The 22,049-nt window shown below is 57.7% G+C and overlaps 7 protein-coding genes across 7 annotated transcripts; 2 read left to right on the top strand and 5 right to left on the bottom strand.

The window, feature by feature from the left end:
• Nucleotides 1-433: 433 nt before the first annotated feature.
• On the bottom strand, nt 434-4,746 carry BKCO1_2800094 (set domain-containing protein; the record flags this gene model as incomplete). Its single annotated transcript, XM_020273748.1, has 5 exons — nt 434-1,089; nt 1,147-3,111; nt 3,175-3,559; nt 3,614-3,664; nt 3,715-4,746. The coding sequence occupies 5 exons, from the start codon at nt 4,744-4,746 to the stop codon at nt 434-436; spliced, it is 4,089 nt and encodes a 1,362-aa protein (XP_020129901.1).
• Nucleotides 4,747-5,413: 667 nt separating this feature from the next.
• Nucleotides 5,414-6,152, bottom strand: BKCO1_2800093 (40s ribosomal protein s11; the record flags this gene model as incomplete). Its single annotated transcript, XM_020273747.1, has 3 exons — nt 5,414-5,482; nt 5,575-5,813; nt 5,981-6,152. The coding sequence occupies 3 exons, from the start codon at nt 6,150-6,152 to the stop codon at nt 5,414-5,416; spliced, it is 480 nt and encodes a 159-aa protein (XP_020129904.1).
• Nucleotides 6,153-6,462: 310 nt separating this feature from the next.
• Nucleotides 6,463-10,415, top strand: BKCO1_2800092 (chromosome segregation protein; the record flags this gene model as incomplete). Its single annotated transcript, XM_020273746.1, has 3 exons — nt 6,463-6,636; nt 6,692-6,776; nt 6,829-10,415. 3 exons carry the CDS (start codon nt 6,463-6,465, stop codon nt 10,413-10,415), a joined length of 3,846 nt encoding a protein of 1,281 aa, XP_020129903.1.
• Nucleotides 10,416-11,650: 1,235 nt separating this feature from the next.
• Nucleotides 11,651-12,550, bottom strand: BKCO1_2800091 (uncharacterized protein; the record flags this gene model as incomplete). Its single annotated transcript, XM_020273745.1, has 1 exon — nt 11,651-12,550. One exon carries the CDS (start codon nt 12,548-12,550, stop codon nt 11,651-11,653), a length of 900 nt encoding a protein of 299 aa, XP_020129906.1.
• Nucleotides 12,551-14,010: 1,460 nt separating this feature from the next.
• BKCO1_2800090 (f-box domain-containing protein) lies at nt 14,011-15,619 on the bottom strand (the record flags this gene model as incomplete). Its single annotated transcript, XM_020273744.1, has 2 exons — nt 14,011-15,212; nt 15,268-15,619. The coding sequence occupies 2 exons, from the start codon at nt 15,617-15,619 to the stop codon at nt 14,011-14,013; spliced, it is 1,554 nt and encodes a 517-aa protein (XP_020129905.1).
• Nucleotides 15,620-17,266: 1,647 nt separating this feature from the next.
• On the bottom strand, nt 17,267-18,511 carry BKCO1_2800089 (pantetheine-phosphate adenylyltransferase family protein; the record flags this gene model as incomplete). Its single annotated transcript, XM_020273742.1, has 1 exon — nt 17,267-18,511. The coding sequence occupies one exon, from the start codon at nt 18,509-18,511 to the stop codon at nt 17,267-17,269; it is 1,245 nt and encodes a 414-aa protein (XP_020129973.1).
• A 295-nt stretch (nt 18,512-18,806) lies between these two features.
• BKCO1_2800088 (wd repeat protein) lies at nt 18,807-21,229 on the top strand (the record flags this gene model as incomplete). The annotated part of the gene is made up of 3 exons (XM_020273741.1): nt 18,807-19,853; nt 20,052-20,658; nt 20,709-21,229. The coding sequence occupies 3 exons, from the start codon at nt 18,807-18,809 to the stop codon at nt 21,227-21,229; spliced, it is 2,175 nt and encodes a 724-aa protein (XP_020129974.1).
• Between the last annotated feature and the right edge of the window lie 820 nt (nt 21,230-22,049).

Raw genomic sequence — 22,049 nt, 5'->3', positions numbered from 1 at the left:
AGAGAGAGCGCGTCTGCCTGCGCGCCACGCGATGATGTAATCGACAAGGGAACGTGGTCATGTGACATCTAGGTTCAGCTTAAATCAAGCAGGCGTCTGATTGGTCACGAAGATTGCTGCCATCGTAGCAGGTCTTCGACAATGGATTGAATCGCCGCTTCTGCTAGAAGTGAAAGATTATATTTAGGTGGACTTGTGAAACCTCAGAACCCTATATCTACGCATAGTTCCTGCTCCATACACCTGCGCAGGAAGAAACCATTTTTCTTCGAGAGTAGATATTACATAGCTCAATGGAACTAAAAATTGGAAGAGAAGCGCGAACATAGAACCCTAAAGTGTGTTTTCCTGAAATTGAATCATTTGATAATTATCATATCGGTTTTTGTGCAAGTGAAGAGTTAAACGTACCCATCTCCCATCTCCAATGATATTACACCTTCGCCTTCCTGGCTCTCTTCCTCGCCCTTCCATCTTCCTCGCTGTCAAAATACTGGTCGTAGTCTCCGTCACTCTCCCTATCTTCCTGGACCTCGTCGTCCAGGACATCGTTCAACTCTTCCCAAGTCTTCTGCTTCTCCAGCGCACTAAGCCTCGGCCGCTTTCCTTTAGCCGCCCAGGTATAGCGACTGATGGTGCTCGAGCCCCTGAGAGGTGTCTCGCCTACCCTCGAGCGACCCTCGTCAACCGCCTTCCGGCCCGGACCGGGCTTCCTGGTCTTGAGAGCCTTGCCGTTCGACGGCCCAGCCTTGGTGTTGGCCGCCGCCGCCGCCGCCAAAAACTCGCTGTCTGACGACCGAGACGAGTTTGCAACCTTGCCTTTCCCCTTCGTGCCCTTCTTTGTCTTGACTGCGTATGCAGAGCCGGCGGGCTTCGCCTGGCCCTTCTCCCAGAAGTGCTTCGTGACCTCCTCGGGGTAGTTGTAGTTGAAGAACATTTCTTCTCCAGGCTCCAGGTCCTTGTTCGCGAACAGACCGATACGGACGACCGTGTTGCAAAGCATCACCCGAGGTTCACAATTTGGCGCTTTTGCTGAGTTATTGATGAAACGGAGCTTGTTGCCTGCTCTTGTACTGTCGACCTCCTGGGCTGCAGTAAGTCAGCCAAGATTGTGGGAGGGAAAAGAAACCAATACCAATGACTTACCGCGGTTTAGGTCGAACAGGTAGTTCGTCTTGAGGTGCTGGTAGACGGCACCACGCCTCGAACCCTCTTCCTTTGTGACAACCTCGCCTTTGTATTCCCCAACAAAGTCGCCCGCGTTGAGCTTCTCGCCGGCGTACAATCCGAAGCCTTGGACTTCCGATTGGCCCAAAAGCGTGCGCCTGGGCACGTTGCGTTGGATGTTGACGTTGCCGCATTTCGAGCGATAGAGAGCATCATTGTACCTGTTGACTGGATCGAGAACCTCGGCAGCCCCGCAACTCGCGCAGAGATCTGGATCGCACTCTCTGTTCAACCCCCAGCAGTCACACGACTTGTTCTTGGCGCACGCAAGTCCTTCCTGAGCACAAGTGCAGCCCCTAAAGCGTCGCTTGCATGAAGGTGCACAAGCGCAAGTTTTCTCACACTGAATGCCGGCCTTGAAGCAGCTACACTTTGCCTCTGAGCAGTTGCCCTTGTGACTGCAGGGAAAGAACGGCGGCCTTTGTTCCATTATGTGCGTCTTCGTGTTTTTCCAATAGTTTATAGATCGTCGTATGAATGGTCCGTCCTCAGTGGGGTGGTCGCGAGGTTGAGCATTGACGTGCTTCTTGAAGTTGATAAGAGAAGCTTCAGAAGAAACAGAAGATCTCCGAAGACGATCTGACCTGGAGCCACTAAGTGCTCTTCCGGTAGAGTCAGAACTCTCATGGGTAGCATCTGACTCCTCGCTGTCTGAGCGGTAGCCTGGTTCAACTTGTTCCAAGATCGCGCCGTGGAAAGGGCAGTTGTGCAGATGGCAGACGCGGCATGCAAAGTCCCGGTAGGAGAAATCGGAATAGCCACCAGCATCTTCAAGCTGGGGGCGGCTTCTAGAGTCCATTGGCTGAGCCAAAGGGGTCCTCCTTGCAATATGCCAGAAGCTGAATTTGAAGACTTCGGCCCACGCCGTACAGACCATAGCAGCCAAAGCGACTTGATTTGGTCTTGAAGGTGGAAGACTGTCGAAGATCCTTCTCCACTTCTTCTTTTCCCGATCGTATTCCTCGAGGATAAATTCTTTCCGTCGCTTCTCCAAGTATTGGGCATGCTGGGGTTCAACCGCCTCTTCCATTACCCGTTTTAACTCGTCCGGCGGCAGCAAAAAGTATCTCAAGACCACTTCAATCCCACAGCCAAATTCACCGAGAATCCTGTCAGCGTAAGAGCGAAGTTGCCAGCTCTTTTCAGCCTGGAGCAGTCTGCGTAGCCTGAGTTCGTCCGCAACGATGTTGTAGCGATTCTGCAGCTCGTCCCAGAGCGACTTCTTGGCGAGATCTTCGTCTTGGTTGTCATCGAAATAGGGGTATACCAGGAGTGTTCTATGGTTCTCGGCAAGAACGTTCTGCTTCAAGCTGACATAATTAGTGTATGGCGGGACTGGAAGTGTGTCGACGGCATAGAAATCGATAGGGTTGCTGATGGATGACCGAATTCCCTTGCTGCCGTGTGGAAACACCTCTTGGGACTTTTGATTCATCGGTCTAGTGTCCCCAGGTTTGACTGGTCCTCGAGTCTGAATCGGCGGTGCGTTTTTCCAAGGAAAGCCGTCTTGCTGGAACTTTTTTGGCACGATGCTCGGTCCTGAAATGAAGTCATTGGCGGGTACTCCGGCCATTTCGCTATCTGGAGAGCGATGGATTCTGCGAGCCCGGCCCAGACGGAACTGCGTTGTGTTAGAAATATAGGAATACTGGTGCGACTCAGTACGTGCCTTAGTGAAGTACTCGCGGTCCTCAGTAACCGCCTTCGCGCGCTCCCTGATCAATTTTCGCACGTCAAGCATTGATACATTTCCATTTACATCGATCAAGTCCCGGGCCAACTCCGAGTTGAGGTCCTCGCCTGAAGAAACGACTCTGGCAGAGTCGGACTTTAGATCGGAAGGCTCTGCGCTGCCTATGTCTCCGATGGTTTCCATGGCTGATGCTGCGGTCCGTCAGCACCATCCATCCGCATGGGTCCGATTTAGCATGCGAAAAATATACTTACGTGCTGACTGAGCAATTTCGGTGGTTTCTCTGCGTTCAGTTTCAGTTGGGTTATTTTGTAGTGGATTATCTAGAATGCCGTCGACCGTTTCTACGAGGCCCCTGTCTTGAGCTTCGGCACACTGATTGCGTGGCCGGAAGGAGTCTGAGATCGACGCGTTATCGCTGCGATTCTCGGCCTCGTCGACCTGTTGCTGAGCACTGGGGTCAAATGATGGCGCACGTGCAAGGCTTGCGGGGTTGCTTTGCTCAACCGCAGGCACGGGTGACATAGGCCGGCTACTGGTCGAGTCTTTGGAATGGGCTGCGTAGCTAGGCCCGGGAGGGTTCAAGGGTAAGAGGGAGTGTGGAAGAGGGTGCGGTGGCAGCAAAAGGGAGCTGTCGGTCTGCCGCGAAGTTAGACTTGTACGAGATGTTCTATCTGCCTGTAAGCCACTCACTTTCGAGGGGTGGCTTGGAGGAGTAGGGATTGGTGTAGGGGAATGCCGGGACTGCTGAACCCACTTAGCCCAGTCTTCTCCTTGAGATTATGCCGCCTTACCTCAGCTCTATGGCTTTCGATGATCTTTCTAGCCTCGTTGGTATCACCGAGTATAACGTATCCCGGGCTGCCGTCGGATGCGGCGGATCTTTTTTTTATTTGACCTTCAATCGATTCCTTTGCTGCCTCTAACGAGCAGCCACCCTGTGCAAGCTCATAAAAGTCGCACACAAGGTCGGCGTGGAATTGAGGCGGATTCAAGGACGTCACTTCCCATGGATAAACTCCCCAAATTACCTTGACTTTCTCGGCGAGTTGGCGCTGCAGAGACGTGAGGTGCTCGATTGGGCTAGGCTCGCGGTTCGAGACTGGAGCCGGTGGAGGGTCTTTCCTCACGTGCTCGCGTGAGTGTCCAGATGGATGCGCGTGCGTGTTGGCTGGTGTCGACTTTTCCTCGTCTATCAACAGGTCATCATCGCGGTTGTCCTTGGCGGCGGCGTCGTCGTCATCATCATCGTCGCTAATTACTTGCGGGCGCGCAGGCGAAAAGCCATCTTGGGGCGGTGGTGGGCGGGTGCTAGAAGCTGCGGCGCCCCATTGACGCTGTCCGTACGGGTTTCCTGGCCGATGCGCAATTCTTCCTGGAAACATGGGTGGGCTGTCCGAGTTTAGCGCAGCTGGCGGAGCTTTAGCCGACACGCGAGTAAGCTTGGGCGCGGCGCCAGCGTCACCTGAGACTGGGGCACGGGGCTCGCTGCTGCCTCCAGCCGTCGTTCTTGGAGTTCGCGCGCTGGTGTTTTGATTCCGCGGTCGCGAGTCAGCCCGCGCTTCATTGGCCGACGCCAAACTTGCCGAACCGGGCCGCCCAGCCACAGCGCCCGTGTCTCTGTCATCGTTCCCCGTCAGGTCAATTGTTGCGGAGTCCTGCCCACATGCTGACCCCGGCGGTCGTCTTTCGACATAGCCAATCCTATGCCTAATCACTGTGTTCCGCGCTGGACGCTGTGCTTGCGCGTCATCGCCCGGGCCAACCACCTCAACACAGCTGTCCTCGTCATCCGACACCAAGTCGATGACGGCCGCTGTGGGCATTGTGGATGGTGACTTCGCTGTGAGGTTAGCTAAGTGATGGTCAAGGCTCAAGCTGGCTTGTCCAGCAGTGAGTGTGAGGGCTTCGGTGGCGTAAGTAGTGTCACGACTGGACAGAACTTTGGCGAGGTGCAATCAGGTCACTAAAATATCTGTTTGCAGATGAAGCTGGAGGTTTGTGTTTGACATAGATGGCGAGGGAAGTGCAAACGGACATGCGACAGGGTAAGTGTAGAATCCGGCAAGAGCCCCGACTCTGCGCTCCTCCCCGTCCCGTGCAACAATCGCCATGCATAAATCAAGAATCTTTCCTTGGAACCATTCCCAACCGCAAAGCAACGTGACAACATGGAAGCACACCGGTCCCCAGTGCCCGCGAGCAATAGCACCCAGCAGTGCACTCGTCAATGTGTTTGAGATTCGCGCATCGTGGCGCTTGTTTTTATGCCGATTCAAATCGATTCGGAGGATATCTAAGCCGATTCCCTCATCGCACCAAAGCCTGCGTCAGTACCCGGGATATTCCACCGTTGCCATGTGCAAATGAGTTCGGATAGTGACACCATGTCGTCGTGCAAGAGTTTTTGATCTACCCAGCTTAGGCTACATTCCCCTTTACGTAGCTCAAAGCCTTTTTGTCCCATGAAGAAATGCAACCCGATTCGACCGCTTAGAACTTGTTGAACTTCTTGACGGCCTTGCCAGTGCGGGGAAGCACGCGGAGGACGTTGAAGCGGACCTGTTGATCGCTGTCAGCTTCTTCTGCAGGAAATGCGCGACTGTGCGTGCGGCGTCTTGTGTCGAGTATCGCGGCCACGACGGAGGACGTACGGTCTTGCTGAGAGGCCTGCACTGGCCAACGGTGACCTGGTCACCGTCCTCGACACGGAAAGCCGGCGAGACGTGGGCAGCCAGGTTCTTGTGCCTCTTCTCGTAACGAGAGTACTTGGGGATGAAGTGGAGGTACTCGCGGCGGATGATCAGGGTACGGTGCATCTTGGTGGAGACGACAGTGCCGGTGAGGATACGACCACGGATGGAGACGAGACCAGTGAAGGGGCACTTCTTGTCTGTAGTCTTTCAGTCAGCATTGCTCCCCGATACAAGCCGGCGTGTGGTTTTGCGAGCGCGTTTTCGAGCCGCCTCGTGTGCCGTAATGTGTGTCGCTTTCGCGAATCCGCCTCTTGGAGCTCTGCTCTGATGCACACAGCCGCGCCTGTCTGGAGATCCCACATACCGATGTAGGAGCCCTCAATGGCGGTCTTGGGCGTCCTGAAGCCCAGACCGACGTCCTTGTACCATCTCCTGCCACCCTTGCCGACGCGGTTGTTCTTCGACTTGGAGACGAGGTTGATGTGAGGCTGCTTCTGGAAAGCGCGCTCGCTCTGGACGGTAAGCTCGGTCGCCATGGCTGTTGCGGCGGGTTGTCTCGTCGGGGAGGATGGGTGGTGAACGAGGTCGTCGGTGTCGAAAAAAGGTCGTCGGCTTCCGCGTAGTTGCTATTCGAATTCTCGCCGATGTGGGTGGCGCGCACGGGCCTTCGCTTAGGCAGTGACTAAGCGGGCCGGACCCTCTCCCGATGGGGAAGCAGCAAAACACGCGGGAACAACAAAGCGACGTCAAGCTGCACCCGCGACACCACCGCCCCCGCTTACCGAATCACGACCACGACGCCGCTCCGCGGACCGTTGCCGCGCCCCGCCGCTCTGAGCAGCAGCAATGTCCGCCGTGCATGACAAAGAGAACATTGCGGAGGGGCTTTCCGTAGCCTCCCCCGCCAAGTCTGCCGCGCTGTCGCCGAAGAAGTCTGGCGGCCGCAAGACGCGTAGCAAGAGCATCGGCCCTGGCGGCATCGATGTGCCATTGAAAGAATCGGGCGGCAATCGCAGAAAGGTATGCTAGCAAGCACCTACATAGCTACACGAGTATTGCATGCTGATGACACCAGTCTGCAATGCCCGCTATGCCCGTGAAGTCAATTCTGTCCAGAGAGGACGAGGTTAAGCGGCGGGAGGAGCGTCGCAAGTCCTTGGGTATGTGGAACCTGTGGTATCGGCGTCGGGAACCCTGCTTACGATTGCGCAGCCAAGCGACGCGTCTCGTTTGCTCCTGAAGCAACTCTCCACACCTGGGATGTGATCGAATACATGCGCGATGCGACCTCATCGTCTGCCTCCTCGAACTCTACGCGACGCGCGTCGAACGCCACCCAGGAACCCGCGTCGCCAGAGCGTGGCGTCCGCTTCTCCGGACCAGACTCAAACCCCACAGATCCGCCTTCGACACCTCCGGAGCAGGTTGAAGAAGATCTCCCCTCCTCATCGCCCGAGAAGCAACGGGACTTACACCAGCAGAAACGACGTCGCAGCTCGGGAATTCCCCCGTTGGATTTCAACAATCCTGACGATGTACTTTCATCCAGCCCCTCCAGCGGAAGTTCGGCTCCTGGAAGCGACGATGTTGAAATCGCGTCGGAGGATGACGATGATGATGGAAGCACAATGATGAGCTTGGACACAGGGGACGAACCTACGACGGCATCTGTCGGCTCAAATGATGACTCCACAGGTTCCAGCGCGCGCCTGGATGCAGCACTCAGGCAAGCTGCAGAACAAGCAGGGACACAACGCTTCCAGTTCGGTGATGAGAATGACGATGGAGAGGCGTCGATGGAAATGGCCGGCGATGAAATCACAGCCGCTTTCAAGCCATGGGTCCAGAGGACAACATTCACAGAGGACAAGGAGAACGTTCAGCCAGACCCGTTTGCATTCAAGCTTCCGGGACCCGACCAGGACGATGACAGCGAGGGAGAAGATATGAGTATGGATATAACACGTGCCATCGGAGGAATCGTTGCTGCGCCCCCGGAAGAAGAGGAGTCAAGCCCGGAGCCAGAGAACGTAACGATGGATTTCACAACGGCCGTTGGCAGCATTCAGACAGGAGAAGCCTCCCAAGAGACGACCCGCGCTGGAACAAAGCGGCGGCGCTCTTCTGTTCTCCAAGCAGCTACCGACGAGCAAGGAAGCCCCGCCAAGCGACAAGCTTCACGCCGCATGAGCATTAGGAGGAGGAAATCGGTAGCGCGAGATGAAGCTCTTGAGGATGGCACCATGGACCTTACAACCGCAATCGGTGGAATCAAATCGTCTCAGGCACAAGATACGAGCCATCGACGTGAAAGCGTGAATTCTTCCTTCGGTGATGAGACTATGGACTTCACAATGGCCATGGGCAGCATCAGGAATGACAACCTGGATACCCCCGCGGATGACACAGTAACGACCAAGGGTAACAACGAGGAACTCTCCATGGAATTTACGGCATTTCTAGCCAAGAGCCAGAATCCGCACCAGGATACCCCAGCCACTCCGGAATTTAAGAAGACCGCTGCAGCGACGCCACCGAGCAAGCGTGGAAGTGCCGCGAGGTTCACAAACAACCACCCTGAAGTTCCCAGTCCTTCACCGATGAAAGTCAGCAATGCCGTGGTTACGAACACTGAGAGTCCGATCGCTGCCTTGAATATCCACCGGGACACTACACCCAGGAAGTCCCCGAGGAAATCGCCAAAGAAATCGCCCAAAAAGACACCCCAGAAATCTCCACGCCGGTCGCCCCGGAAGAGTACTGGGGCGGTACAGCCGGATCCTGCAACAACTCCTGAACCGGTGCTTGTTGCAAGCACGCCCCAGCAGCAAACTCCTGAGAAGGCAGTCGATGCATCCATTGCCAAGACCGAGACGGTGGTGGAAGAAGTGGCAGAGGAGCGCGTCGCTACAACCCCGACCAAAGCACCTGCGCTAAAGACAGCTTCGATCCCGTCGCTGATGGACTCTATCAGACTACTCTCAACCCCTCGCAAACAGGTGTTTGCGTCGCCTCTCAAGCGTGCTGCTGCCGCAACTCCCCAGAGATCCACCCCTCGGCAGTCCCCAAGCCCAAGAAAGACTTCTTCACCAAAGAAATCGGCATCTCCTCGCAAGCAGGTTCAGTTCGGTGTCAATGAGGTGCAAGACCCTGTTGTGTCGGCTGAGGAGGAAGAGGATGCCTCGGCGGTCGGTGGGGCTGAACCAGTGGCGCGCATTAAGCTCCAGGAGTTCCTGGACATGACAAACATTCGCTTCATGGATCTTACCACTACCAAGCGAAGGCACACAGGCTATCCTGGAGCTCAAAATGCATTTGGCAGGGGTACTAGCCTCAGCGCTGCCGAGATTGAGGGCAAGGACGACTTGGAGACCTGCGTCGTGGCTGCCGCTTGCACAGAGCCGGAATACCTCATGTACCAACATGCATGCCATGAGCTGAAAAAGTACATCTCCGAGGGCAAGAACCTTGTTCGTCAGATCGAAAACGAGGTCCACGAAGAGAATCCAACCCTCTTCGGTGAGTACATGTCGGCACCCGCCGATCAGCGTCAGGTCATGGACATCCAATTCAAAAATATGAAGACAAATGCCCGCCTACGGACCAAGGAAGCTTGGTACGGGTGGCGGAGCAACCTGCTTCATGACATCAAGGCAGCTCTGGCGGAGACTTTGGACAGCTTCGATCAGGATGACGCGGCGTTCAAGGAGCAGGAGCAAATCATCGACACCGCTCTACCCGCGCTTCAGGATCGTCACGCGCACCTCGAGTCAGAATGCGGACAACTCCAGCGCCGCGCGGAGGAGCTGAATGGTCCCGACCGCGAGGAGCTTGACGCCGCCAGGGAACGTATCATCGCGGCCGAAGCTGCCATCGAGGAGAAGAAGCGCAAGGTGGAGGCGCTACAACAGCAGCTCGCTGAGAAAGAGGCCGGCATCGAGGCCGCCAAGGAGCGCAAAGTAGAATGCGCCGAGGAGACCAAGGCGGCAGAGCGCGTGCGCGAGGAGTGCCGCGGCTGGTCCGTCGACGAGGTCAACGCGCTCAAAGCCCGGGTATCCGACCTGGAGAAGCAGCACGGCTGGCTCATCACCTCCGCCAGCGCCTCAGCAGAGTCAAAGACGGTGACGATGAGCTACCGCAACGACCTGCAGCTCTTCTTCCACCCCGCCGCCTTCGCGCCACACGCATCCCCACCATCCCCCCCTTCCTCCTCCGCAACCCCCAACGCCACCACCACCACCACCAGCTCCCCCATCAGCCTCACCTACATCGGCGACGCCCCCCTCTCCACCACCAAGCGCTTCTTCCTCCAGCTCCTCCGCGCCAACCTGCACGCCCTCCCCCAGCCCGCCACCCGCACCGCCCACCTCCTCGCCCACGTCGCCCGCGGCTGGGACGCGTGCCGCGCCGTCGCCGCCGACGTCCGCCGCCTCCGCCTCGCCCACGTCGTCGACGAGCGCATCCTCGCCGACGAGCGCATGGCCGTGTCCGCCGCCGTGCTCGTGCCGTCCGTCGCGTCCAAGGTCGCCGTCGTGTTTGAGATTGCGGTCGCGAACGCGGATGGCGGGGACGTGGCGAGGGGGCTGGAGGTGGAGGTGCGGGTGAGGGCGAAGGCGGTGTATGGGGAGGCGTATAAGGAGGGGAAGATGGTGGAGTTTTTGCAGGAGAAGGTCGGGAGGGAGGTTGGTGTTTGTGGTGGGGGTGGTGAAGGGGGCGTGCCGAAGCCGAGGTGGGGGGAGGCGGTGGCGGATTTGAGGGAGAGGTTGGCTGCGAGGGGGAGGAGGGGTGGGAGGTTGTGAGGTGTTTGAGCGATTGTTCTATTCCTCCTCACCCTTCTTTTTTTTTTTGGAGGGGCTAGGCGCTTCTTGTTGATGTTGTTCGTGATGGATTCGTTGTGAGCGAGCTTGGTGTTTTTGATTGTTTCTTTGACGACGGGATGAGGTTTAGGCGTTTTCTTGTTTTTTTTTTCGGGGGGTGGATGAGGTCTGGTTTCCTTTTTTTTTCCTTTCCCACTCAGTCAATTGGTTAGTGAATTGGATTCTCCATGTACAGAGAGTAAAGTTCAGGCGTTTTCGCCTCCTTTTCCTCGGGTTTAAAAGGACAAATCTAGTGCTTACAACATTCTCTCACTCGCTTTTTGGAACTTAGAGGGAAGTCATTAGACTTTGCCTCTCTTTCTTAACTCGTTCGTTCGCTTTCAATTCTCTACTTTGTTCTCTTTCTCCAGGCAGAATCAAACTCATCCTATTTGACTAATCGCTCCGTGTGAAGGCGCGCCATGTTTACAGTGAACGAACGGGTCACTACTTACGAATTGTTCAGCCCTTCGCAGACATCTTTTGCGGGACATGTCGCACCCGACTTTATATATAGGGTGGGTTGGGGAAGATTGTATCTGCTTTGGCCCGATCTGTCTTACTAGTTAATGCCCGAATTGCGTTTGTGGTCGGATCCTCGTTGGAGAGTATATTTGTAATAGAATTTACAAACGGTCATGGGTATTTGATTTATTGGGTAAATGGAAGGAACGGTAAATATTTATTTTCTCCGACTGTACTCTGTGGAGTATAGTGTTAAAGCTTCACTTTGCATAGATTATTTGAGTTTTGTATTTGGTTATTGCTGGTTTCAATTTTAGCATCATGGCTATGCTCAGATGTGCCGCATGCGCACCCAAAGTTCTTTTGGAAAAAAAAAAAAACAGACGGCAAAGTCTAGTCACGCAACATGGAATAGAGTCATATTTATTCTTCTTCTTTATGCCTTGCTATGTGCCTCTGAATCTATCAGACAGCGTGTCGTTCGGCTGAATTTTCGAAAGCCTGTTCTGACCAAGGCCCAAAAGCGCCAGAGAGAGTCTTCAACAAACCCCCCCCCCCAAATCGTCATCTTTCCAACGCATACCTTACACTTCGACCATGCTTGTCCTGTCCAGCTCGCTCTTGCTCATCGCCTAAGACTGCCGGAGAGCATTCTAAGATGCTCCATGCAAACACACTCCGCCTGTAGTTCCTGCCCTAAAGCCTGCAGATTTTCAGGTGTATGACAGCCGCCAAGGGTGCACCTCCAGCGGGCTGACGCTCCTCCTACTGCTCATCCTCTTCGCACTCTTGCTCCTAGTGCTACTGCTGATGCTGAGGGTACTGACGCTGCGGCCAAAGCTGCTCCTCCTCGCGTTGCTGGTCAGTCTGCCGCGTTCCTGGTGATTCTCATCGTTCGACAATGGCCTCGAAGTGTTGTTGCTCATGCTCTCGCGGATGGACGACATGTCGACTTCGGTCGTGACGGTGCTGAGAGTGACACCATAGCGGAGAGGGGAGGAGCCATAACCATGCTTGGTAGTGTCGTGACGGTAGTTGGTGTAAGGCTGGCGGGGCGGGCCGTCCGCGAGGGCGCCGGCGTGGTGGCCAGCACTGTCGCCTCCAGCGTTGTCGTACCTGGTCGCGCCACAGGCGCTGTTATTACTGCGCTGAAGAGCATTTGCTCCAGTAAGACGGCGTGGAGATTCACCTCTCATGATTGCTAGCAGACGGGGAGGAGTGGCGAACGGGTTATCGCCGGCATCATGGCGTGCGCCGCTCATGTGGTAGCCATCACGGCCGCTTCTCTCTTCTCCGATGCTCCTGGGATCACCTAGATGGATGCTCATCTCTGAATTCCTGAAGTCTCCATTCTGGACCTTTGCTGCGATCCACATGCCGCCTCTTCCGGGCTGGCCGGGCGCCGCGCCGGTGGATGATCCGCGGAACTTGTCCCTATCGCGAAGGCCAGATTCCTCATCAAAGGGGCTGCCGTCGTTGCTCCGGAGGTGATGGCCAGTACCCGCGCGTTGATCGAGGCGAGAGTTCCAGATGTGGAGGATGACCAGGGTGACAATGGCGGTGGCGGTCAGCGCGATGCCGAAGATGGGGAGCGGCGTGAGAACGGGTGCCATTGTTGTGAACCCTCTTCGAGTGAGACTCGATGGTGCCTCGTTGCTCAGGCCAGACTGCGCCTAGAAAAGTGTGCCAGTGTCCGACTCTGCGCGACAGATTGATCGTGGAAATCGTTAAGAAGGCGTGCGCAGCTGTCTTTCAGTGACGAAGGTGCTCTAACAGCGAAAGTCGTCGCTTTGACGTTGTTTGTCGCGGTAGCCGTGGCCTTCCGGATGGTTCTGGGGTTAAGACGGTGTGTCTGCCGCTAAGGTGTGGACGGCAGAGCCTCTGGTCTGACAAACCCTCACTGCACCGCGTAAGAGGTGTAGATCGACGTGCGGGGTTTCCGTGGCTTGTAATAGCTAAATCTTACCGAAGAGTTAGGGTTTGCTTGTTGTAGATGTGCTGTCATGTGCAATAGGCCTGTGGTGTTGGAGCAGCGTTGAGCGTGACGAGGTCACGCGCGACGCAGCGCGAGGGCCCTGCGAATGCGAACTAGAGGTAGTCATTTGCCTGCTTTTCGGGAAGGAAGGAGTGACTTGCTTCAGATGGAGCGTCCGTCGCGATCAGAGTGTGGGGGAGTGAGTGTGGAGCGCAGGAAGCCAGTCGCGTCCGGGGAGGAAGTAACGCTTACCTGTGGTTGCCTCTTTGGGAATTATGCCTAGTCTCACCGCCTTGACGCGCCTTCAGGCTGCTCTTGCCTCTCGTCGTGGCCATCGGCCGGCTACGTCATGCCATCTGCCAGCCTGCGGCTTCACTTACCACACCAGTAAAATCCTCACCTATGTATCGAAGCTTGTCCGATTTTGCTCTCCCTTCCTGCCATTCCTTGTTTCAAGTTCGCCTCATGATATGATCAGTGTTGTCGGGTATGACTACGAGTGCAGTGCCTGCTACATGATGTTATTTGCTACCTTTAGATACGCATCTTTTGGAAATTACTTAAAACAACAGTGAGAAGTCGAGATCCCTTTTTCTGCCCAGAAGCCGCATACAACGAGAAGGAATACGAAGGACAAAGCATCGTTAAAGGAAAACCACCTCAAGTGATGTGACGAAGAAGCCAGGGCGAAACCTAAGATATAGCCATTACTAACCAGTACGGGAAGGAAGAACTGTCTCTTCGGCTCCGGACACCAGGCCTTTTCTCTCTGCCTGCGAGGAAAGAATATGCCGCCAGTACAGAATTTTTCGTGTTCAGAACAAACAGAATGCCGGAAACCCCCCCAAAGAAGTAAGCGTCAACAGGTATGCAGCCAGAGACGCTCTGTATGCATGTCCGAGCCGTCAGTCCCGTCGCCGCGACAAAAGCAAAACGCGCGTAATACGTATATGGGGCCAGACCGCTGCGTCAACGGCCTTGACTATCCCGCCTGCGGGACGGCGGGACGCTCCGCCTGCGGGAAGCTTCATCCGGTAACCGTGGCGTGCTGCTTCAGGAAGGTCATCCGAAAGCGCAGCTGGAGTCCTCGAGCCTGCATCATCGTTGACTGTGCTCGGGACACCTCCTCACAACCCATTTTTCCCATATCTTCCGTTGTGCGTTCGATACGAAAAATCCATTATCACCTAGCGCTTCTGGGCTCTCCAAGAACGAGTTCCTTCCGCAATTGCACCATGGCACCGACGACGGCGTGTCCGGCGAGATCATCGGGAAATCCATGCCTTCCTCTTCCGGCCCGTTGTCGTCGTCCGAAAAGTCATGGTCCGAAGAGGAATCTGTCATGTCCTCCAGGGATATCTCCGAATCGTCCTGCTCCGCTGTGGCGTGGGGATCCCAGTCGCTCTCGTCGTCACTTTCGCTGGCCCCGCCTGGCGGATCGTCGGGAACCTCGGCTCCAGCTACCGCCCATTGCTCGTCAAAGTGCCTCGCGTAGCCTATGCGCCGCAAGCTGACCCAATCTAGCCGAATCATGTCGTCGCGCAGAAATGCAAGCACATCTTTCCACATGCTGCCATCCTTCAGCAAAACGTCCCGAAGCCGCAGGCCCTTTAGCCTATCCCGATGCCGCTGCGCCAGGGCAATGATCTCATCCGCGTCCAGTCGCCACGCCTGAATGCCGAACGCCAGGAGTTTGTCCCAACGGACGTTGTGGAAGATTTCCTCCAGCCTCAAGCTGAGAGGACGGTGCGAGGGGAAGCCGACGTGGACCGCCTGCATGTTCTTGGCCGCGTTGAAAACGAGCTTGAAAAGGTCCGAAAGCTCTCTCATTTTGTTGTCCAGGTCCGTGCCGTCGTCGAAATGGAGTTCTAAACAGGTAAGCCGCTCTGCCAGGGCGGTGAAGGCCTTTGGAGGATGTGATGCCAGGACTATTGCGCTCTGAGGGCTGAGCATGGGCGAGGAGAAGCGCGAGCACGGCGAGCGGGACTCGAGCAACGCGGCGCCGAGGGTTTTTGCGCTATGCGAGCACGCCGGGGCCCATCTGAGCTCGACGAGCTGATTTAAATGCTCGTGTTGGCGGATGTAGGACAGCAGTGAGGCTGTCTCTCGGTCCTGCACGCGCAGGATCTGGACGTGCTGTAGCGAGGTAAAGGCGGCCAGGGCATGCTTGAGGGCTATTTCATCCTCGCCCGAGCTCACAATCTCCTTTTGCTCGTTGATCTTCCGCACGAAGTGGCCCACGTTCAGCGTCCCCAGAGCGTCCTGCGAGTCGGGCAGCAGCTGGTGGATGCGCTCGCGTCCTACTCGATACGTCAGTCTTTGGCTGGGTGGGAGCGGGTGAGCGTTGTGGAGGACCCTCTACGTAGAAATACGGCACCATGTAACTGAATTTCTTGACATGTCGGGACAGGTGCGGGCAGGCGGCAATGTTCTCCAGGCGGGTGAAGCCCTTGCGGGAGAAGCGGGTGGTGACACGGGCAAACTGGCACACGGCACCCAACTCGGAAAACCTCTTACACGTGAGGCGGAAGGCTCCGATGTCCTGCGCCTGGTTGGGCGCGGGTGGCGGGGGCGGCTTGAAGCTCTCCTGCGAGAGGTACGAGCGGCGGTCGACGGTGACCTGCTTCTCCGGGTCGGCCTCGACCTGATCGAGGATCTCGCGCAGCAGCTCGTTGGAGAGACTCAGGATGCCGGTGGAGGAGGCCATGTCGCAGGGTCACGCGGGGTAGGCGTGCGCATGGACGGGCGGACCGTCGGCGGAAGGCGGCGCGTCTGGCGCTGCGGCGGGCGGTGGTAGGTGGACGGCGAGGCGTGCGGCCGGCGGCGGGCAGCGGCGGGCAGAGCTGGCAGAGCTGGGGCTTTGGGCGGCGGGGCGGTGGCAGACGGTGGCAGACGGTGGCAGCTGGCGGCGGTGTCTTCGTTTAGGGCGACGGCGTGGCGCGGGGAGCAGCGAGGTCTGGGGCTACTTGTGGGAGCGGGAGGGCTGGGTGTAGCGGAGCATTTTCAGGTTAAGAGCGGTGCTGTTGCTGCTGCACCATGACCGAAGAAAAAGCAGCGCACGCTGAGTATGCAGGCGTGTCAGGCGCTATCGTCGGTTTTGAGGGACAGTGGATGGGGCATGCGCCGGACAGCGAATCCCAGAGCCGTCTCACAAGGCCAGCAGCCAATCGAGCCCGCGCCTTGGACCAGGCCCGTACAGCCCTGGATAAATCAGGTAAAGTCGCAACACGTGATTGAGAGGCTATGCGCGTGAGATGCAGGCGGGCTTCGACTTTGTCGGCTGGCATGGGTCTGTGGGTAGCTCCTAGGCTGCTTTTCGAACGGGCCCGGGGGGGGATGCATGAGGGCTGAGGTGACAACACATAGACGCATGTGCAGTCGACCACTCAACGCCCAGCCCAGCGCCCCAAAGCGCCCCAAAGCGCCCCAAAGCGCCGCCGCATTGGCCGGCCGGCGCCCGCAACGTCCGGCGACAAGCACGTCAGCTTGTTTCCATGATCGCAGCCCAGCCTGGAGCTGAGCGATGAGTGGAAGATCGACGCGATGCCCTGACTCTCCGACCCGCAGCGCCGTGCCGGTACGCTTAAAAGCCACCGCCGCCTAAGCTCCACCGCCCTGCTGACCGTCGACTTCAAGACTCGTCCGACGCTGCATCCTGGGACCTGCAGCTGGCCGCGCCGCCTGGACGACGCGGAATCCGCCATGCACGACAGAGCTTTCAGGCGCCGCCCGCTCCCGCCCGCACCCTCGCGTCACGCAAGACGCAAGATGCTGCCGAGCAGACTGATATAAACACCCTCCAACCTCGTCCGACCTCGAGCTGGGCACGGTCTGCACCAACGCCCAACCGCCAGCGCGCCCCCGGCTGATTGGCCTCCGCCTCCTCTCAGCTCCCGCCCCAGCACCCGCCCCAGCACCCGCGCCTGTGCGTCGAGCCAGACGGCGTGCCGTTACACGTCGACGGCCGCCTCGCTGAGACCGCAGCCCGACCTATTCCACCACTAGCCTCTGCAGCAGCATTAGTGTCGTGCACCAGCAAGCCGACAGCGCAGACTGCAGATTGATTGTATCATGCCGCTCCCGATGATGCCGCCGCCGCCACGTTGGTCTTCCCTTCTGGTCTCTATACATGGCTGCTCTGCCCCGGCCACCGCCCAGCCTTGTACTCCAGAGAAAGCGGAAGGAGACACGTACGCCTTGCAACAGCCGTGCAACCGTGCAAGCATTCGTCTCGTATTACATGCTGCCTCTGGCCCTTGAATTCCCCGTATGGGTGCCCTACTGTGCTGCAGTGCTAAAGAAAGAAATAACGTTGAAGAGGCGCCGGCTGCAGCCCTCACATCCGACCTTGTGCTCACGCATTGCCTGTTGGCCTAGACCTCTCGCTCTGCACCCGGCGGATCTCCGTGCTGCTGAGCTTGCTCTGGAAACTCTGCTCCACGCCTGCTCCCTGCGCATCCCGTTCCTCTTGCGCATCCAGGACATCTACTTCAAACACTTCCAGTTCCGGCCAGCTCTTCTCTTGGCGCTTGGCATTCACCGCTCTCCCGCCAGATCTCGTCTCCCCGGACAGGATCAAGGCAGAGATGCTCTCGTCTGTGATCGTGGGACCGTACGGATCCCAGATTTCGACGCACTTGAGCACCAGGTTGGTGGGTAGCGTGATGTTGATAGCGTGCCCGTTCGGACCGGGGTTGTTCACTTCCTCCACCTTCTGCATGCCTCCCCCTGGCGGGGCGAAGTCGATGATGCAGCGTAGAAACTCAGCAGTGCGCCGCTGCCGTGCATCCCAGCTTTCGAGATACTCGGCGTACTTCTTGTTCTTGAGCAGCTCGTCACCAGTGATGCCGACAGTGATGCCGCGTTCGGACCCCTCCACGCTCGATGCGGGCTCGACCGCGAAGGCCGTCATGGTAAGCAGCAGCTTGTGACCAATGTGCAGATGATCAAACGTCCCACCAACCGCGACGGAGACGTGCCTCCGGACTTGATCCAGGGTAGGCTCATTTGCATCGCCGTCTGATACCTGCACGATGCCCCCACGCGCCTTCTTGATGTTGTGCATATGCTTCCCACACGCCTGGAAATCCTTAAGCAGCTGCTCCCCTGCCTCGCCCTCCACGGCGTAGACCGTGTCCCATGATCTGCCGCTCTGCGCCAACGTGCCAATGTCGATGACCGGACCTTGTAGATCGGCCTCGGCTCGGCCCTCAGCGGGCAGATGGCTCAGCGCGCCGTTTCTGGGGTATGCCAGCAGCAGGATGCGTGCGTCGACGCCGTCTGCGCTCTCTACGTCGATTCTCTCCCGCGCGGCAATGACGCAGATCAGCTTGTAGAGGCCGGCCACCAGGCTCTGCGTGCGCGCAAAGAGCGCGGCGCGCGGGACACGCCCACTCGCATGCAGATGCGGACACGGCAGTGCGATTTCCAGCAGTGCAGCGCCGGTGGCGGAGGCCGAGGAGTGCTGGAGCTGCCGCAGGACGAGGCATAGCGTCGCGCCGTAGGCGGCGTTGAGCGTGACGAACGACGGCGGCGAGGGCGGCGGCGGCAGGAGCAGCAGGTGGCGGGCGCTCTGGCGACCGTTTTGGGCCATGGTCATGGAAGCGCGCCTGAAGGCGAATGGCTGGGGCCGTGGGATGGGAGTGTCGTGAGGAGCGGCTGTTGGGCAGCAGAAGTGACAACAGAGCTCTAGTCATGGCTCACGGCAAGGCAGCCCCGCGCGTGTCGCCAAACATCGACGACCCCTTCGCCAGTCAGTAGGTAATCAGCGGCCTCATCCCTACGCGGCCACAGGCCCTTGTTTGTTCCAGAGTCGCAGGTAACTATCCGCTCTCCTCGCCCTCTCGCCCAACCCCTCGCAGCCTGGCACGAGTCCAGGCACCGCCAGCGGCACCATGCCCTTCCATTCGCACCACCACCCCAGCAGCTCTGGCCAGGGCGCAGCGCAGGGCATCTTCGCGGCCACGCAGGCCTTGGGCTCCGTCGCCGCTCCGCACAGCAATCTCCGCATCGCGACGACGGGCACGACAGGCGCCGACTCGGACGCGCTCCTGCCCGGCAGCGGCAACGACCCGAGATTCAGCGCGCTGCAGTCCGCCCCGCCGTCGTCGGCGGCGGCGTCGGGCCTGCCAGCTCCAGGCTCGCGGTCAGCAAGCGCTGCAACTGGCCCGCAGTTCGAGGTAGCGCGGCGGCCGGTCGCTGCCCAGAGAGAGCCCGAGGACTTGCACATTCCGCCGGCGGGCCAGCAGAGCGCGTCGCACTCGCAGCTCTTCAACTCGCCCGTTGCCTCGACGCCCGGCGGCGGCGCACAGAACCTTAACATCAGCCTCCACCACGCGACGCCGCCCCAGAACCAGCAACAGCAGGACGCGCAATTCGCTAATTCCGGCAGCAGCGTTCCTGACCTGCCCGCTCCTCTACAGCCTGGCCCGGCCGCGGGTGCTCGCCCTGCGCCCTCCGCCTCCTACACGGCGCCCACCACCGTCCCGAAGATCAACACCAACGCCCAGCAGTACACCCTGCCCACCCGCTCCAGCACCATGCAGTCCTCATCCTCCGCTCATTCCTACTCGCGCTCGAGCCCAGCCGGCCTGGACCAGAAGTACATTCCCTTCAACTCGACCGTCCCGACGCCCGACGTGCCCAAACACGCGCCCACCCCGAGCCAAAGACACTATCAGGCACAGACGCCCTCGGGCGCCGCCTCTAATTCTCCGCTCGCCCTGTCAGACATACGCCCGCGCGCGAATTCGACAATTGGCGAGGACATGCCGTCGAGCACCCCGCTGCTGAACGACTTGGAAAATCGCGCGGCTGGGAACTGCAACTACTTGGCGCCATGGCCGGTATACGCCTTCGACTGGTGCAAGTGGCCTGTTCATGGCGGGAACAGCGCGGGCAAGATGGCTGTCGGCAGCTACTTGGAAGATCCGCATAATTTTGTGAGTATAGCGGATTCTTTCCCCAAGGCGGCCCTGGCAAGGTTCACCGGCATGCTTCAAGTCGCAGAATGAGTGAAGGGAGAAGTCGCTGCTAGCAGACTCTGTTCCCAAACTTCGTCATCTTTGTTGCCGGAGGCTCTTCCCCAGCACCCTCCGTTATGCCGAGAGGGACCAACCCAGTACTGATAGCAGGCATAGATTCAAATCGTCGACTCGCACATCGCTCCTCAGGAGGTCACCACGCCAGGTTCTCCGGCCTTCGGCGTCGAATACACTCGTGTCGCTGAAGCGACCTGCTCTTATCCTGTGACGCGGATATTATGGGAGCCTCCGTCTTCCCAGAAGCAATCCACCGACCTGCTCGCCACGTCCGGTGACCACCTGAGACTTTGGTCGCTGCCACAAACCACGGCGTCCAACGTCAGCAACACCATAAACCGCTCATCGCCGGTCAATACCCGCGATCCCCCGGCGCAGAAGCTCACTCCGTTGGCTCTCCTCTCGAACTCGAAATCACCCGAACACACGGCCCCGCTGACGTCGCTCGACTGGAACACGCTCTCGCCAAAGCTTATAATCACGTCAAGCATCGACACCACGTGTACGATCTGGGACATCCCGACCTTGACGGCCAAAACGCAGCTTATCGCCCATGACAAGGAGGTGTTCGATGTTCGTTTCTGCGCAGGGAGCGTCGATGTGTTTGTCAGCTGCGGTGCGGATGGTAGCGTAAGAATGTTCGACCTCCGAAGTCTGGAGCATTCCACCATCATCTACGAACCCACGGAGAAGAAAGAAGAGAAAGGTAAATAGAGCGGTCGACGGAGATGCGACAGTGTCTGACAGTTCATCCAGGTTCACCGGGCCGCATGTCCCCCACGAAAGCCCAGCAAATGATGTCCTACGCCCCGCCTTTGTTGCGCTTGGCAGCGTCACCACACGATGCTCATCTCCTTGCCACCTTTGCCTCTGATAGCAGCCTCATCCGGATATTAGACGTTCGTCAGCCAGGCCAGGCGCTTCTGGAACTGCGTGGTCATCAATCCGCTGTAAACAGCATCGAATGGTCCCCTACGCGCCGTGGCATGCTCGCATCGGGCGGAGACGACAGCATGGTGCTCGTCTGGGACCTCATCCATTCTCAGAACGGCGCCACCATCAATGGCGAGCACGCAGCATCCAACGGCAACACCATCAGCTCTTCTGGTCCGCCCTCGGGCCCCAGTGGCGTCAATATGAAGGGCCCTGCAGCCAGTTGGCGGTGCGACTACGAGGTAGGCAATTTGAGTTGGGCGCCCCAGAGCGGACTCACAACGCAGGGTGGCGAGTGGCTGGGCGTGACGGGAGGCAGGGGAGTGTGGGGCATCAAGCTATGATGACGAGCAGGGTTTGATATAGTTGGAGTAGTTGGAGATGATGGGATACGGCTTTGCGGGCAGATTCTTGGGAGGTGAAGACGAATTTTTCGTGTGAGAGCAACGCCGTGTATGTATTGACGATGATACGCATTTCGATGGCGTGTTGGGTGGGGGTGACGACTGAATGGGCGATATGCATTTCTCTTGGTTCTTTTTTTTGAACGCTTCTTCTTACCCTTCCTCCCCATTCTCATTCTCACATTGTCTGTTGAGCTTAGATACCTATATTTCTTTTTTCTTGTCTTCCGTGAAGGATAAAAAGAAGCTGAGCTGAGCAGGCTTTTCTTTGCCGCCGTTGGAGAAGAAGAAGAAGAGAAGTAATGTGTGCGTGATTGTTCGGTTGGTGTTCTCAATTTTCACGGGTTTCTTTTCTGAACGAACGAATGAACGGATGCAGCTGTGTGGTGGTTGGGTGGTTTGGCCGGACGTTTGGTTGAATTCATCACATGAAGAGAGTCATTGCCATTCTTGGTCGACTGTGCTTGACGCGTATCCTTTGGAGAAAGTGCATCCAGAAGTGGCTTCCCCCAGTCTTGCCCGCCAAGTTGAGCTGGCTAGCGCCACTTCCTCATCCACGACGGGGAGGCGGCGGACCCTCGGGATGACTTGCTCAGTTAGATGCACGTTCACTCTTCCCCCTGGTGCAACTGTTGCTAGAGGATTATATCTGGCCCTTCAGACAGACGAACCAACAACATCCGCTTCAACATTCGACATTCGACATTCGACATTCGTCTCAACGCCCGCCTCAGCATCCATATTCACAGGCGCACATTAG

Source organism: Diplodia corticola (assembly GCF_001883845.1).
Source record: "Diplodia corticola strain CBS 112549 chromosome Unknown scaffold28, whole genome shotgun sequence".
NCBI lineage: Eukaryota > Fungi > Ascomycota > Dothideomycetes > Botryosphaeriales > Botryosphaeriaceae > Diplodia > Diplodia corticola.
Note: the sequence above shows the minus strand (reverse complement) of the source record. Positions and strands in the feature narration are given on the sequence as shown.